General features: G+C 48.9%; 2 protein-coding genes across 2 annotated transcripts in view; one reads left to right on the top strand and one right to left on the bottom strand.

Annotated features, from left to right (window-relative positions):
- The window catches only part of LOC146672878 (uncharacterized), a 210,235-nt gene that overhangs the window by 158,457 nt on the left and 34,946 nt on the right, over positions 1–16,832 (bottom strand). The gene's annotated exons all lie outside the window — the stretch shown is intronic.
- On the top strand, positions 781–11,404 carry LOC146672880 (uncharacterized). The gene is made up of 3 exons (XM_085402611.1): positions 781–848; positions 1,344–1,573; positions 11,394–11,404. Exons 1-3 carry the CDS (start codon positions 781–783, stop codon positions 11,402–11,404), a joined length of 309 nt encoding a protein of 102 aa, XP_085258737.1.

The raw sequence follows: 16,832 nt of genomic DNA, 5'->3' as shown, positions 1-16,832 counted from the left end.
ATTACTTTTTGGGGGAAGTAATCAGTAATTAGTTACTGATTACTTTTTTCAAGTAACTTGACCAACACTGTTCATAACACACGTGAAAAGACCCAGGAAAACCGAGTAAACGAAAAAAATGATAACAAAATAACGCTGAAAACCGATAAAAACCCTGAAAACCATAGATTTCACACCCGAGTCTCTCGCGGCCCGGTACCAAACGACTCACAGACTGGTACCGGTCCGAGGCCCGGGGGTTGGGGCCCGCTGCTCTAAGACACCTCTAAGGTGTGGATGACAATGATGGATGTAGAACTGACCTTTTTATGTAAGATGACAGTTCCAAAGCAAACACACGTGGTCGATGCTGAGAGCGGTCCTGTTGCTGAGGTTGGGGTCATCCTGTAATCTCTTAGGAACTACCTCCAACGCTTCCGTGACTGGGATGCAAGTGAAGAGAGATGTAACATCGTACGAGACCATGGTCTCATCTGCCTCCGTAATGACACGATCATGTCACAGACCCTGCACTCTGCAGCTGTTTTTGTCCCCCTTTAGGACCGTCTGTATGATCCACTCAGTCACCTATAGCATCTCCTAGTTTCTGGCTTCGATTCTCAGCCTGTTGGAAGGCAGCTCTGAACACCACATCCAGAACACCTTGGATTTTGTTGAGACACTATGATTGCATTTGTATTATGTGCATTGTCGTTAGCCATGTTCTCACTGATGTATAGATGCTTCCACAGACAGAAATATGTTGTTCTCTCTCTTTTTGTTCTCCAGTTTGCAGACATCATGGGTGCTCATCAGTCCACCATTTATATCACAAACAAGAGCGACCGGTACACCCTTTGTGAGCCCAGGTGAATGCACATTTGTTCTTTAGTGTTACAGTCATGATTTCTAAAGTGCGCAGCATCTTTCTGTTACTGTAAAGCAAATGTCTACACATTAAATATCTTAACTGCAAGCAATTGAAATCTATTTTTTTCACTTTCTTTTACAAACTCATACATACTGACCTTTCATGCAGGTGAGTGCTGCTGAATAAAAAGTAAGATACATTCACATCAAACCAAGTAGAATCGAGCTCAGCAGCATAACACTTGTGTTTGTGCAAAGAAAGCTGCAACGGAGACAAACACTTAACACATCAGCACTTGAAATTAGAGTCATTTATAGGAAGTTACATGTTTGTCTTTGAAACGTTTTTTACTGTAACTGAGAAGCTGCCTGCACATCGCCTCACAGCTATATGTTTCTTTCTCTAAACAAACTGATCCACCTGCCTCATTAGGAGGAGTTTGGATCCTGTTTGAATAAGAATATTAATTCATATTTTTCTCTTTTCTGAACAGTCTGCATCTTGTTAGCGGACGCTGCCAAATCCCATTGCCAGCCAAACTTGAGCCTTCTGAATGTGGCAACACTCTGTTCTCTGGCAGCACCGGGCAAGGATCTGTTGGAGTCTTCGCCTACGATCTCTACGATACAGCTGCAAAGAGAGCTGATAAGAAAATAGCCGTCATGTTCTCCGTTCCTTTTGACAAACGCGTGTACTCTAACTGGTGCGCAGTCGGAGTCTTTGGTAGGGAGACAAACTGTGATAGTGCTCTTTATCGTAAGATGTATTACAGTCCTGAGAGAGGGTCACATAAAATCAAACAAATTCAGATAATCTTTATATTTTTAATATATAATATATACTGACACTACTACTACTACTACTACTATCAATCAATCAATCAATCAATCAATCAATCAGTCTTTATTTATAAAGCCATTTTCATACAAAAAAAAAATGTAGCACAAAGTGCTTTACATAGTTAAAAGCAGCCCACCCCACCCTCCAACTCACTCCCCACACTCTCAATACACATATATCCCCCCCCCCCCACACACACACACACACACTTAAAGAGTAAAAATTGGGCTGGGCTCGCATGAGCCAAGTGAGGAAACACTATAACAGGGAGCCGTCTGCACCGGGAGCCGGTCACAGACCGCAGCCTCGTTTAGAACGTTTAGAAGGAGGTTGTTCCTCTGGCACCAGTTCTCCAGATTCCTAATCTCCTTCAGGTAGGCCATCTCGTTGTTATCAGAGATCAGGCCTACCACGACGGTGTCGTCAGCAAACTTGATGATGGTGGTGGAGCTGGTAGTGGCCACGCAGTCGTATGTGTACAGAGAGTACAGCAGGGGGCTCAGAACACACCCCTGGGGGGCTCCAGTGCTGAGAGTGGTGGAGGCTGAGACATGTCCGCCCATCCTTACTGCCTGTGGTCTGCCAGTTAGGAAGTTGGAGATCCACTGACACATAGATGAGCTGAGTCCCAGATGCTCCAGCTTGGTGGTGAGTGTGTTAAATGCAGAGCTGTAGTCTATGAAGAGCATTTTAACATAATTCCCCCTTCTAGTGTCCAAGTGAGTGAGTGATGTGTGGAGGAGATGAGAGATGGCATCGTCTGTGGAACGATTTGGACGGTAAGCGAACTGTAGTGGGTCCAGTGTGTCTGGTAGTGAAGAAATGATGAAGTCTCTGACCAGGCGTTCAAAGCACTTCATCACTACTGAGGTGAGGGCTACAGGGCGATAGTCATTGAGAGAAGCAGGGTGGGGTTTCTTCGGGACAGGAACAATGATGGACTCTTTGAAGCATGTGGGGATCACCGACTGAGATAAAGAGATGTTGAATATCTCAGTGAACACAGGAGCTAGCTGGTATGCGCAGTCTCTTAGGATATGACCTGGGATGCCGTCTGGTCCTGCTGCTTTCCTGGTGTTCACTCTCTTGAAGGCTCTCCTTACTTCATGCTCGGAGATGACGAGCACGTTTCCGGTGCTGGCAGTATCTTCCTGTCTGCAGCCGTTAGCGCCGCTAGCACTAGCATCGTTGGAGTCCTTAGCTGCAGCCTCGAAGCGAGCATAGAAAGTGTTCAGCTCGTCTGCCAGAGTCACAGCCGCGTTCGTCATACCGGTTGTTGGTGCTTTATAGTCCGTTATTGTCCTTAGTCCCCGCCACAGGCTCCTAGAGTCACTCTGTTGGAGTTGTGACTCTAGTTTCCTCCCGTAGCGCTGCTTCGCCTCTTTCACCGCCCTCCGCACGTTATATGAAGCGGCTTTGTACGGGTCCATGTCCCCCGTCGTGAGTCCCGTGTTGTAGGCAGCGGTGCGGGATCTCAGAGCGTCGCGGATGGTTTTATCCACCCACGGCTTCTGGTTGGGAAACGTTGTGATAGTCTTTGTCTCCACGGTATCATCCGCTAGTTTCCCGATGAATCCCACAACCGCTTCCGTAAACACGTTGACGTCATCATCGGAGCTGTTTCTGAACACGCCCCAGTCTGCGTCATCGAGTGCGTCCTGTAACGCGGCCACTGATTGATCCGTCCAGCGCGCGACCTTCCTCTGAACCGGAACTTCCTGTTTCAGCCTTTGTTTGTATTTTGGCATGAGGAAGATGGCGGCGTGATCAGATTTGCCAAACGGAGGGTGGGATTGTGCCTTGTAGCCGTCCTTGACCGTAGTGTAGCAGTGGTCCAGTGTCCTTTCACCTCTGGTGGGGCAGGTGATGTGTTGATAAAAGTTCGGCGCTGCGCGTTTGAGGTTGGCGCTATTAAAGTCCCCCGTCACAATAAGCGCAGCGTCCCGGTGTTGTGTCTGGTGCTGTGTGAGTGCCTCATGCAGCTCGCATAAGGCGGTGACCGTGTCCGCTTGTGGTGGAATATAAACGGCACTTATAATGACCGATGTAAATTCCCGAGGTAGATAAAAAGGGCGACACATGATGGACAGTAGTTCCAGATTTGGTGTGCAGGAGCGTGTGAGAGGAACAACGTTCGCACTGTTGCACCAGTTATTGTTCACCATTAAACACACGCCGCCTCCCCTTGACTTCCCCGAGTCCCGTGTCCTGTCCATGCGGTTGAGAAAGAAAAAGGAAAACAAGCAGAAGAGAACAAGAGTAATAGAATAAACAACATCACAATGATATATGGGAATATGACAGTAAATACTAAATATTAAACATTATTGTGCAGCACATAAGATCAACAGAACACAGTGTGCTTTGAGGTAGGAGCCAAAAAGGGTGTAGTTTGTGTGTGTGATCACCCGTGTGTACACCTGTGAGCATGGACGCGCTTGTTTTTAAAAGGTTCCTTCATGTAATGATCTGCTAGAGGGTGTGGGGGGACCACAGCCCCGTCCTCCAGGGCATGAAGCAGGTATGGAGGAGATCAAAACTCCAGACATCCAGAGGCCCCCAGAACACAAGAGACCAAGGAAGACCCACAGAGGGGCAGCCGCGCCACTGTCCCAGAAAGAGCTGAGGAGAGTCCCAGATGAGGGCTCACTCAGCAGCCGCGGAGCAGAAGCCAGGGGGGGTTGCAGTGACGCGCCCGTGAGCTCCGCCGGCAGCCAGCTGTGCCTGAGTGACCGAGCCCCAGGCCAGGAGGCCAGGGGGCACCCCACCTCCGAAGTGGCCCGAGCGATCCCCAGGCTCTAGGCCCCGATAAGCGGCCGCCAAGGAGTGAGCCGGGGTGTACCTGGACGCCCATCCCCGGACACAAGGAACCACCAACGCACCGATGTCTGAGGGAGTCCGCCACTGGCAGGGGAAGTGGTGGTGGGGGGAGATAGGCCTCCAAACCTTGGAGGACCTGAGATGTCCCCAGAGAGGTAGCGTCTGATACCCAACCTGACATATAGACACAGACATACAGGCACACACAGACACAAACATCCATTCCCACCCTCATGCTCTCATATGCACTCACTCCACACTCAACCAACGTGGAGACAGACATAAAGAGACGCTGTACACACGATCACACTCCCCAAGCGTACTCTACGAACCCGGTCTAGGTACCCCTGCCCCTGGAGGGGGGAACTGCACCCAGACCCAGGTGGTGTTACCCTTTTCCCTGCGGTGGGGAGAAGCAGACCGCCCCGACTCCGCAGCAGCAGGGAGGCCCCACACCCCAGACCGCAGTCGGACGGCCAACTCCTCCTCCTAGCCCCCCCGCTCCAGCAGGCCGCAGAGAACGGGGGTGAGAGAAGACTCCAAACCTCCCTCCACCCGCTCATTGTAGTGTTGATGCATGTGTGTTCTAAGGTGCATTTAAAACCCAGGAGGGCATGGAGCTACCTGCCAGAGAGCAGCAGGTAAGCGCATAGTCCCTCCTGCTAGCCCTCAATGTCTACGTGTATTTAAAATTTAAAACACCCTGATGGTAACTTGGACTCCGTGTATCGTGCCCACCCCCAAGATCCTATATGTATGTGTAATGAGAGTGTGAGTCATGTGAATGTCTAAGTTGTGGGATAAAATTGAGGCAGAGGCAGCCAGAAGGGGACAGGGGGGGGGGGGGGGGGGGTAGCCTCCTCTGCACTCTGGTGACATACCCCTGCTCCAAGGCCCTGCATGTGTGGGTGGTTGTGGTGGAGCGGGAAGAGGGAGGCAGCTGGAGATGGGGAGGGAAGGAAGGGAGGGGCAGGTGACCCCTCCCTGGGGCCAGCTCCCCCGCTGACCCCAGTAGGCACTCCCATACTCCGCGACCCGCCAGGGAAAGGGGGCCCAGGCCCATCCAGACCGGGGCCCAGTGCAGCAGCGCCTCCCGGCCCCACAGAGCCCGGGACAGTCCACCCAACCCCACCACAGAGAAAACTGCACCCACCCCACCATCCACTCATCTTCCAGATTACATGAGACGATAGACGCCCAGGCTGAGATCTTCCTCCACCTCTCCTGTATCTCCCCCTCCTGCAGAGAGAGTTCCTGAGGAGAGGAAAGCTCCTGCAAGGTGTGACAATCTCCCCCACCGGTTGAAGAGCCCCCCAGGTGGCTCGACGCACCGGCGGCACCTTGCGCCAGGGCTGGGCCCCCATGCACCCACCCGCCCACAACCCCGGCAACACACCAACCACGACCCAAGCCCCCGAGGCCCGGCCAGGGCCCCAGCCCAGAGACGGAGCGCCCCCAGAACCTCACGCCCATCCCGGACCCACCCAGGGGCAAACAGGCTACCAGGTCAGTAACCCACGTCCATCATCACAGACCCTCCCCTAGCCCCGCTGCACGCAGCCACGAGGAAACAGTCACCTGAGAGCCAACAGAGCCCTTAATAGGCCATGACCGCTACCCCGGGTTGAGCCCCCCAAGGAAGATGCCTCCGGGGAACCCCCCGACGCCCTAGGCCTGTCCCTACCCCCACACCAATCACAACAGTGAAGGCGGGACCAAACTATGACCCCCCCACCCCCACTAGGTGATGGAGCTGATCAAAGGAGCCCAGAGCAATTGATCTGATGTGGTGGCAGAGGCTGTATCAAAACTAATGTAATCTAATAGATAATTTCTATATTGGTTAGAATTAAGATTGTTTTTATTTCTCCAGTTCATGAGGACTGTTTTCTTGGCTATGCATAGGGCAGTGAAAACCATATGGGCTATATTGTTTTCTGAAGTGACATTATCTAAGCTGCCCAACAAACACACTAAGGGGGAAGTTGGAATGTTACATTTCAGACACTTTGATAAGTCTTCACATATCTCGCGCCAAAACTTCTGCACTGGTGGACAGAACCAAAGAGCGTGAATGTAATTGTCTGGTGTATTGTTTTGACAGTGTGAGCAGTTGTTGGAAGATGTAAAGCCCATCTTGAACATCCGATGACCTGTATAGTGCACTCTATGTAGTATTTTGTATTGAATTAATTGAAGACTGGGATTTCTAATTAGATGAAAGGTTTTTAAGCAAATCTGAGACCAGAAGTTTAGGTCTAAGTTAACTGATAAATCCGCTTCCCATTTTGCAATAGGAAGTGATATTGATTATTTTACCTCTCATCACAGCTTTCCCTGCTTCCCATAGAACAGAAGCTGATGTTTCGGGAGTGTCATTATAGTCCAAATATGAAGTCCACTCTTTTTTAAAATATTTAATAAAGTCTTCATCTTTAAGTAGTGATGTATTAAATCTCCAGTTTTTTCTTGGCGTAGTATTATTCTTGTGCATTAGTTTTAAAGATACAGGACCATGATTGCTGACAGCTATAGGGTGAATCTCAGTGTCTGAAATGTCGTTCAGCAGTGAGCTGCTGACCAAAAAATAATCCAGACGAGAGTAAGAGTGATGGACATGTGAGAAAAATTATATTCCTTACTGGTGGGGTGAAGGGACGATGACGATGATGTCATCTTGAGGAAAACTAGCTTTGTCCTGCAGATGGCGATCTTGCACCGTGTTCAGAGAGCCGACACTTTGACAATGCTGGTCTACTCAGCTTACTTTAGCCTGGGCTGGACTTTATATGAGCAGCTTCCACTCTGGTTTCACTGTTAAACACACTTGTTTGATTCCACTTGGAAAAGTTGAGAAATTTGTTATTGCAAAATTATTTGCTGGTACATTTTTTGAGGGTCAAATATCCTGTTTGAGGAATGAACGGTTAAGGTGGAAAAATGAATCAGGTTAAAATACTTTAAATCAGTGAGGATGTATAATGTAATTTAAATGTTGATGATGGTTGTAGTGGGCTTGTAATGTAAATGTGGTCTGGTTAAATGTGACATTAATGGTGACGCTGCATAAACCTGATGAAACAGTTCTATTACTGAGAGTCACTGCTCACCTAATGCGGAGTTTTTAATGGTCAAATGCAGACCTTATTATCTCCCCAGAGAACTCACCTCTATCATACTCACTGCCGTGTATATCCCCCCCCCCCGACGCTAATGCTAGGTTGGCCATGAAAGAACTTTCTGCAGCCATTAACAAACACCAGAATAAACACCCCGAGGCTGCTTTTATTGTTGCTGGCGACTTCAACCACACCAACTTAAAGACAGTCCTCCCCAGATTCCACCAACATGTCTCCTGCCACACCAGAGGAGACAAGACTTTAGACCATGTGTATTCCAACCTGGCTGGAGCCTACAAAGCCACACCCCTCCCCCACATTGGACAATCGGACCATCTCTCCCTGTTCCTCACACCTCGGTATTCACCACTCATCCAACGTGTGAAACCTGCTGTGAGGACAATTAAAGTGTGGCCAGAGGGGACAGACGCAGTGCTCCAGGACAGATTTAACAACACAGACTGGAATATGTTCACCCACACAGACCTGGACCAGTACGCCTCATCTGTACTGGATTACATCTCCAAAACCACAGACAGTGTCACCACCCAGAAACGGATCACCATGTACCCCAACCAGAAGCCTTGGATGAACCGGGATGTTCGTCTCCTCCTGAAGGCCCGCAACACCGCCTTTAGGTCAGGAGATGCACACGCCTACAGTACAGCCAGGGCTAATCTAAAGAAGGGCATCAAAAAAGCCAAACACCATTACAAAAAGAAGGTAGAAGAACACTTCTCCAACTCCAACCCCCGACGCATGTGGCAAGGACTCCAGACCATCACAGACTACAGGACCACCAAACCCTCCCCCGCATCCTCTGATGTCTCCTTCCTCAACGAGCTCAACAACTTTTATGCTCGTTTTGAGCGAGGGAACCCCACAACCACAACCAAAGCAGACATGACGCCAGACCACCAACCTATGACTCTCTCCCCCACCGATGTAGGAGCGGTGCTGAGCAGGATCAATGTCCACAAGGCTGCAGGCCCTGATGGCATCCCCGGGCGTGTTCTCAGAGCGTGTTCTGGGGAGCTTGCAGGAGTGCTCACAGACATATTCAATCTGTCCTTGGCCCACGCTGTGGTACCGGCCTGCTTCAAATCCACCTCCATCGTCCCGATACCCAAAAACTCCAACCCATCTTGCCTCAATGATTACCGCCCAGTAGCACTCACCCCCATCATCACTAAGTGCTTAGAGCGACTGGTCCTAGCACACTTCAAATCCTGTCTCCCCCCCACCCTGGACCCCCACCAATTCGCATACCGCCAGAACAGGAGCACAGAGGATGCAGTCTCCATCGCAATGCACTCTGTCCTCTCACACCTGGACAACAACAACACCTACGCCAGAATGCTGTTTATAGACTTCAGTTCAGCGTTCAATACAATCCACCCCTCACAGCTCATCAAGAAACTGACAGACCTGGGCATCAGTTCCCTCATCTGCAAATGGTTACTGGACTTCCTGACCAACCGCCCCCAACATGTCCGGCTGGATAACCACTGCTCATCTACCATCACAATGAACACCGGTGTACCACAAGGCTGTGTGATGAGCCCTTTCCTCTACTCCCTCTTCACCCACGACTGCAGACCTGCTGATGGTTCCAACACCATCATTAAGTTTGCAGATGACACCACGGTGATTGGCCTCATCAGTGACAACGATGAGGCCTCCCTACAGGGAGGAGGTGGATCGTCTGGCTGAGTGGTGCGACAGAAACAACCTGCTGCTTAACACCGAGAAGACCAAGGAGCTCATCGTGGACTACAGGAGGAATGCTGACCCACATCCACCCATCCACATTAAGGGGACGGCTGTGGAGCGTGTGAGCAGCTTCAAGTTCCTGGGAGTCCACATCTCCGAGGATCTCACCTGGACGACCAACTGCTCCAAGCTGGTCAAGAAGGCTCACCAGCGCCTCTTCTTCTTGAGGACTCTGAGGAAGAACCACCTGTCCTCAGACATCCTGGTGAACTTCTATCGCTGCACCATCGAGAGCATCCTGACCAACTGTATAACAGTCTGGTACGGGAACTGCTCTGCCTCGGACCGGAAGGCGTTGCAGAGGGTCGTGAAAACTGCCCAGCGCATCGCCGGAGCACCACTTCCTGCCATAAAAGACATCTACAGGAAGCGGTGTCTGAAAAGGGCTGGGAAAATCATCAAAGACCCCAGTCACCCATCACATGGACTCTTCACCCTCCTGCCCTCTGGGAGGCGCCACAGGAGCCTCCGGACTAAGACCACCAGGTACCGGAACAGCTTCTTCCCCACAGCTGTCAGACTCCTGAACTCTGCCTCCTGACATCTGACCCACGTTAAACTCATGGACTGAACATACACACACCCACAATGGACAACTGTACCCTCAAACACAATAATAACATGGACTGAACCACCACTCACAACCACTAGCACTTTATATAGCCTCTGTAGAAACTATCTACACCCTCACTTATCTTAACTGCACTACTGTATAGCTCTGTGTAAATAATCATTCTGTACATTCGATAATCTTTAATCCTACAACTGTTTACAACTTGCATAGTTCCCATTTCTGTATAGCTGTATATCTCAGATTCTGTAAAGTTATTTATTTCATATCCTGTATAGTTTTTCATATTTATATCCTGTTCATAGCCTGTACATAGCTTGTACTCACTACAGCCTGTACATACTTATAGTTATAGAATATTCACAACATACTTCATACCGTGTACATTATAACATACCATAATAGACCCATTTCTGTAATATACTCACATATCTATATTATTGCTAATATATATTGTAATATATCTATATCACTAAAGCACTTCTGGATGGATGCAAACTGCATTTCGTTGCCCTGTACCTGTGCATGTGCAATGACAATAAAGTTGAATTCTATTCTATTCTATTCTATTCTATTAGTGGGTCTGTGTGATCAGCATCAGTGGGTTAAGGTGAGGCCTGACTAGTAGAACATCTGTGGGCTACATATGCTGGGCTGGTAGCTCCACAGTGTTGGAAAGAAACTATTAAATGTGCAAATTTAAAACCAGAGGCTCTTCTAACACAGGAGCCATGTTGAGTTTAGATCACAGCCGACCACCGGCGGTCTGAAATGGAAAGAAGCCCATTGACAGCCAGCAGGTCTGAACAGGAACGCACCCATTTGTATACGTGGCAATGATGTGGCTGCAGCTGACACAGGATTGGTTCAAACTAAACATCAGACGCATTTCACAGAGTTCACAAATAAACTCACGTTTTTATCTTTGAAGATCATCATAAAGTAGAATCGATGGTCCAGTAGAAACAGCAGGAGGTTTGAGCCCTTCTGATGCAGCAGAAACAGGATTTGGAGGAAGATGTTAACAGATCAGAAAGAATTGTACACTGTGAATCAATGCAAGTCTTTCTAGATAGACAGATCTGTAATAATCCTCAGGCAGGTTCCTCTGGGACAGTCACAGATAGAGACGCCAACTCTGACGTCCTTTGAAAGTTTGAATCTCCATCACTCGTCATGCACACAGATGTTAATTCTACATATTCCTGGTACTGAACTCTACATCAATATGAAGACAATGCTCCTGCTGATCTGCAGATATGTTGATATCAAATCCTTTTGCAGCACATGGATAAATCTCTATAAATCTTTCAGTCTGATCAGAATGGGCTCAGTGTTGTTATTGCAGCTGATGTTTGAAAAGCTAAATGTCCATTTTAAAGTGCTCGTGTGTAGGATTGTGTTTCCTTCCTTTGTGCAGTTCTTACATGAAACATGTTTGAATGTTTCCTGTTCCCCTGATGCTGCTTCCTGTTGGATAAAGTTGGTTTGGAACATGTTCTTATAGGTTTCAATGAGCTTCAAACTGGGATCCACTTACATTGACTATACATTGACTCATTTGAAAGGTCAGTGTGTGTCTGTACACAGACTGTTGTGTTGTACTACTGCTGTGCTACTGAGAGCATCCTCACTGAATGCATCACCACCTGGTATGGCACAGCACCACTTACAACCACAAAGCTCTCCATAGACAGTGTTGGGAAGTTTACTTTTAAAATGTATTCCACTACAGATTACAGATTACATACATATTTCGTAACGTATTCCGTTACTTTTTTTTTTTTTTTTTCTTTTTCTAAATGACATCAGAAACAGCAGTATGCGACATTACGTGATGGCAGAGCTTCAGTTCATCCTTTGTCATTTTTTTTTTTTTTTTTTTTTTTTTTTAATAAATAGGACAGGGGGAATGAATGAGAGAGAGAGGGGGAGAGAAAGAAAGAAAACCAAAGGGGAGAAGAGACGGTGAGAAGGGGGGGGAAGAGAGACAAAAAAAAAAACAAAAACTCCTGGGTCACCTGTATGGAGAAAAAAAACAAACAAACAAACAAACAAAAACAAACAGAGGAGACAGCAAACAACAAAGAGCAACATAATAATAGAGAAAACAAAGCACCATCACAATAAACTAGCTAGTCATAGATATCAGTATTTACTAAGTAATAAACGATATTGTGCAGCACGCAAGATAGACAGCGCACAGTGTGCTTTGAGGCAGCAGCCAAGAAAGCTTTAGTCCGCGTCTGTGAATACCCATGTGTGCATACCTGTGTGGATCAGCATGCTTGCATTCCAAAGGTTTCTCCATGTAATGATCTGCTAGGGAGTGTGGGGGGGCCACAGCCCCGTCCTCCAGGGTGTGAAGCGGGTATGGAGGAGATCAAAACTCCAGACATCCAGAGGCCCCCAGAACACAAGAGACCATGGAAGACCAACAGAGGGGCAGCCGCGCCACTGTCCCAGTAAGAGCTGAGGAGAGTCCCAGATGAGGGCTCGCCCAGCAGCCGCGGAGCAGAAGTCAGGGGGAGTTGCAGTGACGCGCCCGTGAGCTCCGCCGGCCCCCAGCTGCGCCTGAGTGACCGAGCCCTAGGCCGAGAGGCCGGGGGCACCCCACCTCCAAAGGGGCCCGAGCGAGCCCCAGGCCCCAGGCCCCGACAAGCGGCCGCCAAGGAGTGAGCCGGTGTGTACCCGGACGCCCACCCCCAGACACAAAGAACCACCAACACACCGACACCTGAGGGAGTCCGCCACCGGCAGGGGAAGTGGTGGTGGGTGGAGATAGGCCTCCAAACCTTGGAGGGCCTGAGGTGTCCCCAGAGAGGTGGCGTCTGATACCCAACCTGACATATAGACACAGACATACAGGCACACACAGACACAAACATCCATTCCCACCCTCATGCTCTCATATGCACTTACTCCACACTCAACCAACGTGGAGACAGACATAAAGAGACGCTGTACACACAATCACACTCCCCAAGCGTACTCTACAAACCGGGTCTAGGTACCCTTGCCCCTGGAGGGGGGAATTGCACCCAGACCCAGGTGGTGTTACCCTTTTCCCTGCGGTGGGGAGAGGCAGACCACCCCGACTCCGCAGCAGCAGGGAGGCCCCACACCCCAGACCGCAGTCGGACGGCCAACTCCTCCTACTAGCCCTCCCGCTCCAGCAGGCCGCAGAGAATGGGGGTGGGAGAAGACTCCAAACCTCCCTCCACCCGCTCATTGTAGTGTTGATGCATATGTGTTCTAAGGTGCAATTAAAACCCAGGAGGGCATGGAGCTACCTGCCAAGGAGCAGCAGGTAAGCGCATAGTCCCTCCTGCTAACCCTCAATGACTAAGTGTATTTAAAATTGAGAGGTGGGCAACGACGTCAGGGGTGAGGTATACACCCTGATGGTGATTTGGACTCCGTGATTGTGCCCACCCCCAAGATCCTATATGTATGTGTAATGAGAGTGTGAATAATGTGAATGTCTAAGTTGTGGGATAAAATTGAGGCAGAGGCAGCCAGAAGGGGACGGGGGGGGGGGGGGGGGGGGTAGCCTCCTCTGCACCCTGGTGACATACCCCCACTCCAAGGCCCTGCATGTGTGGGTGGTTGTGGAGGAGCGGGAAGAGGGAGGCAGCTGGAGATGGGGAGGGAAGGAAGGGAGGGGCAGGTAACCCCTCCCTGGGGCCAGCTCCCCCGCTGACCCCAGTAGGCACTCCCACCCTCCGCGACCCGCCAGGGAAGGGGGGCCCAGGCCCATCAGACCGGGGCCTAGTGCAGTAGCGCCCCCCGGCTCCACAGAGCCCTGGACAGTCCACCCAACCCCACCACAGAGAAAACTGCACCCTCCCCACCAACCACACATCTTCCAGACTACATAAGACGGTAAACGCCCAGGCTGAGATCTTCCTCCACCTCTCCTGTATCTCCCCCTCCTGCAGAGAGTTCCTGAGAGAAGAAAGCTCCTGCAAGATGTGACCATCCCCCCCACCAGTTGAAGAGCCCCCCAGGCGGCTCGATGCACCGGCGGCACCCTGCTCCAGGGCCGGGCCCCCATGCACCCACCCGCCCACAACCCCGGCAACACACCAACCAGGACCCGAGCCCCCGAGGCCCGGCCCGGGCCCCAGCCCAGAGACGGAGCGCCCCCAGAACCTCACGCCCATCCCGGACCCACCCAGGGGCAGCCAGGTTGCCAGGTCAGTAACCCGCGTCCGTCAGCACAGACCCTCCCCTAGCCCCGCTGCACGCAGCCGCGAGGAAACAGTCACCTGAGAGCCAACAGAGCCCTCAACCGGACGTGACCGCTACCCCGGGTTGAGCCCCCCAAGGAAGATGCCTCCGGGGAACCCCCCGACGCCCTAAGCCTGTCCCTACCCCCTCACCAATCACAACAGTGAAGGCGGGACCAAACTATGACCCCCCACCCCCACTAGGTGATGGAGCTGATAAAAGGGGCCCAGAGCAATTGATCTAATGTGGTGGCAGAGGCTGTGTCAAGACTAATGTAATCTAATAGATAATTTCTATATTGGTTAGAATTAAGATTATTTTTATTTTTCCAGTTCATGAGGACTGTTTTCTTGGCTATGCATAGGGCAGTGAAGATCATATGGGCTATATTCTTTTCTGAAGTGACATTATCTAAGCTGCCCAACAAACACACTAAGGGGGAGGTTGGAATGTTACATTTCAGACATTTTGATAAGTCTTCACATATCTCGCGCCAAAACTTTTGCACTGGTGGACAGAACCAAAGAGCGTGGATGTAATTGTCTGGTGTATTGCCTTGACAGTGTGAGCAGTTGTTGGAAGATGTAAAGCCCATCTTGAACATCCGATGACCTGTATAGTGCACTCTATGAAGTATTTTGTATTGTATTAATTGCAGACTGGGATTTTTAATTAATTTAAAAGTTTTTAAGCAAATCTGAGACCAGAAGTTTTGGTCTAGGTTGACTGATAAATCTGCTTCCCACTTTGCAGTAGGAAGGGATATTGATTCATCTAATTTAGAAAGTGTTCTGTATATTTTAGATAATAATTTGGGGGATTTAAGAGTAAGAAAATGTGCCGCACTTAGTGGTGTTTGTAATTCAACTTGACTGAGGTTAAATTTCTTTTTTACTATGGATTTAATTTGTTGATATTCTAAAAACCTTGTCTTGTTGATCCCATATTGTTCAACTAGTCTGTCAAATGGAATAAATTCTGTTCCCTCTAATATATGTTCTAAGTATTTAATTCCTTTACAACTCCATTCTGGGAAATTAATCATATTATTGTTTTGTAATATGTCAGGGTTATTCCAGATAGGTGTACGTTTGCATGGGATTAATGAAGACTCCGTTATTTTTAGAAATTCCCACCATGCTGTTAGAGAAAAGCTGATGTTGATACTTTTAAAGCATTCATGTCTTTTGATGTTTGAGCTAATAAATGGTAGGTCTGAAATCTCTAGATCCTTGCATAGTGCCTGTTCAACATCTAGCCAGGGCTCAACTAAGAAGGTATGTTTTAACCATTCTGAGATGAACTGAAGCCTGTTGGCTAAGAAGTATTGGTGAAAATTAGGCAGATCTAATCCTCCTCTATCCTTGGTTCTTTGTAGCGTTTTTAAGCTAATACGCGGGGGTTTATCTTTCCAAAGGAATTTGGAAATATATGAATCCAGAGATCTGAACCAATCTTGTGATGGTTTGTTAGGGATCATCAAAAATAAGTAATTTATTTTTGGCAAGATCATCATTTTTATAGTGGCGACCCTTCCCATGAGTGATATGGGTAAAGATTTCCATCTAGTCAGATCGCCTTCTACTTTCTTTAGAAGTGGGATGTGGTTTAGTTTAGTTAAGTCTGAAAGCTTAGGAGAGATATTAATACCTAAATATTTAATATTTCCGGATTGCAGTGGGGCAGAGGAAGAATTATGGAATTATGGTATTCCGTTACTCTTACTCAATGAGAGTAACGGAATACTTTGGATTGTTGGCCCCGCGACCCGGCCAAGGATAAAGCGGAAGAAGATGGATGGATGGTTTGACAGAGGTGGGATATTCACATGGTTTTGGAGAATGCATGTTCCCTCACCAAGAAGCTGGAGAGCATTTGAAACACCTTTTGCCTTTCTGGGTATAATCACCAAGTTCCTTGTTATAACACCTTGAAATGTTTCTACCTCGGAGGAAAACATTTATGATTTCATGATTTTATTGTGTCAAGAAAGGAGTTTTCTCAGTGGCCACTATAATGCTGTGATTGTAGCTAATCAACAAGATGCAACCAAGATGGCGCCGCGTATGGATGCCCTGGTGCTTCAGTGCGTTACTTTTGTTTTGTTTTTGTGCATTTCTTCTGTCTGGGCACTCCTCTGGATACTCTTACACCAGAGAAGAGCTCCTTAACTACAGGACTACAACGCCTGTGGATTTATTTCCAATATTTGTCGCATCTGCGGCAGATTTACTGCAGACTCTGATCAGGAAAGTGAGACGTCGAAAGAGAGGTAAGCGAGCCGGCGTACTCGTGCGTTTGAGGAAACGCGGACTGAGAACGGCCCTTCCTGGGATCTTCCTTTCTAATGTACGCTCACTCGGGAATAAGATAGACGAACTGGCCCTGATGAGAAGCATGAACAGAGACTTTGCCTCCTCCTGTGTCTTATGTTTTACGGAGTCGTGGCTCTGTGAGGACATCCCGGACTGCGCGCTCAAGCTGGAGGGCTTTCATCTGCTGCGCGCGGACTGGCAGGCCGCTCTCTCCGGTAAAACCAAAGGTGGAGGTGTCTGCTTCTACATTAATAGTGGCTGGTGCACAGATGTGACAGTGATTGCTCAGCACTGCTCTCCCTCTCTGGAAT

The sequence above is a fragment of the Rhamphochromis longiceps genome, linkage group LG3 (assembly GCF_057381845.1).
Source record: "Rhamphochromis longiceps isolate RC_006_pf linkage group LG3, R_longiceps_female_GT1.1, whole genome shotgun sequence".
Lineage (NCBI taxonomy): Eukaryota > Metazoa > Chordata > Actinopteri > Cichliformes > Cichlidae > Rhamphochromis > Rhamphochromis longiceps.
This window is presented reverse-complemented; position numbering and strand designations above follow the sequence as displayed.

Excerpts from the sequence above, each read along its gene's own strand:
- LOC146672880 (XM_085402611.1), top strand. The coding sequence starts at position 781 with ATGGGTGCTCATCAGTCCACCATTTATATCACAAACAAGAGCGACCGG. Across the intron at positions 849-1,343 it reads TACACCCTTTGTGAGCCCAG|TCTGCATCTTGTTAGCGGAC; the intron begins GTGAATGCACAT and ends TTTTCTGAACAG.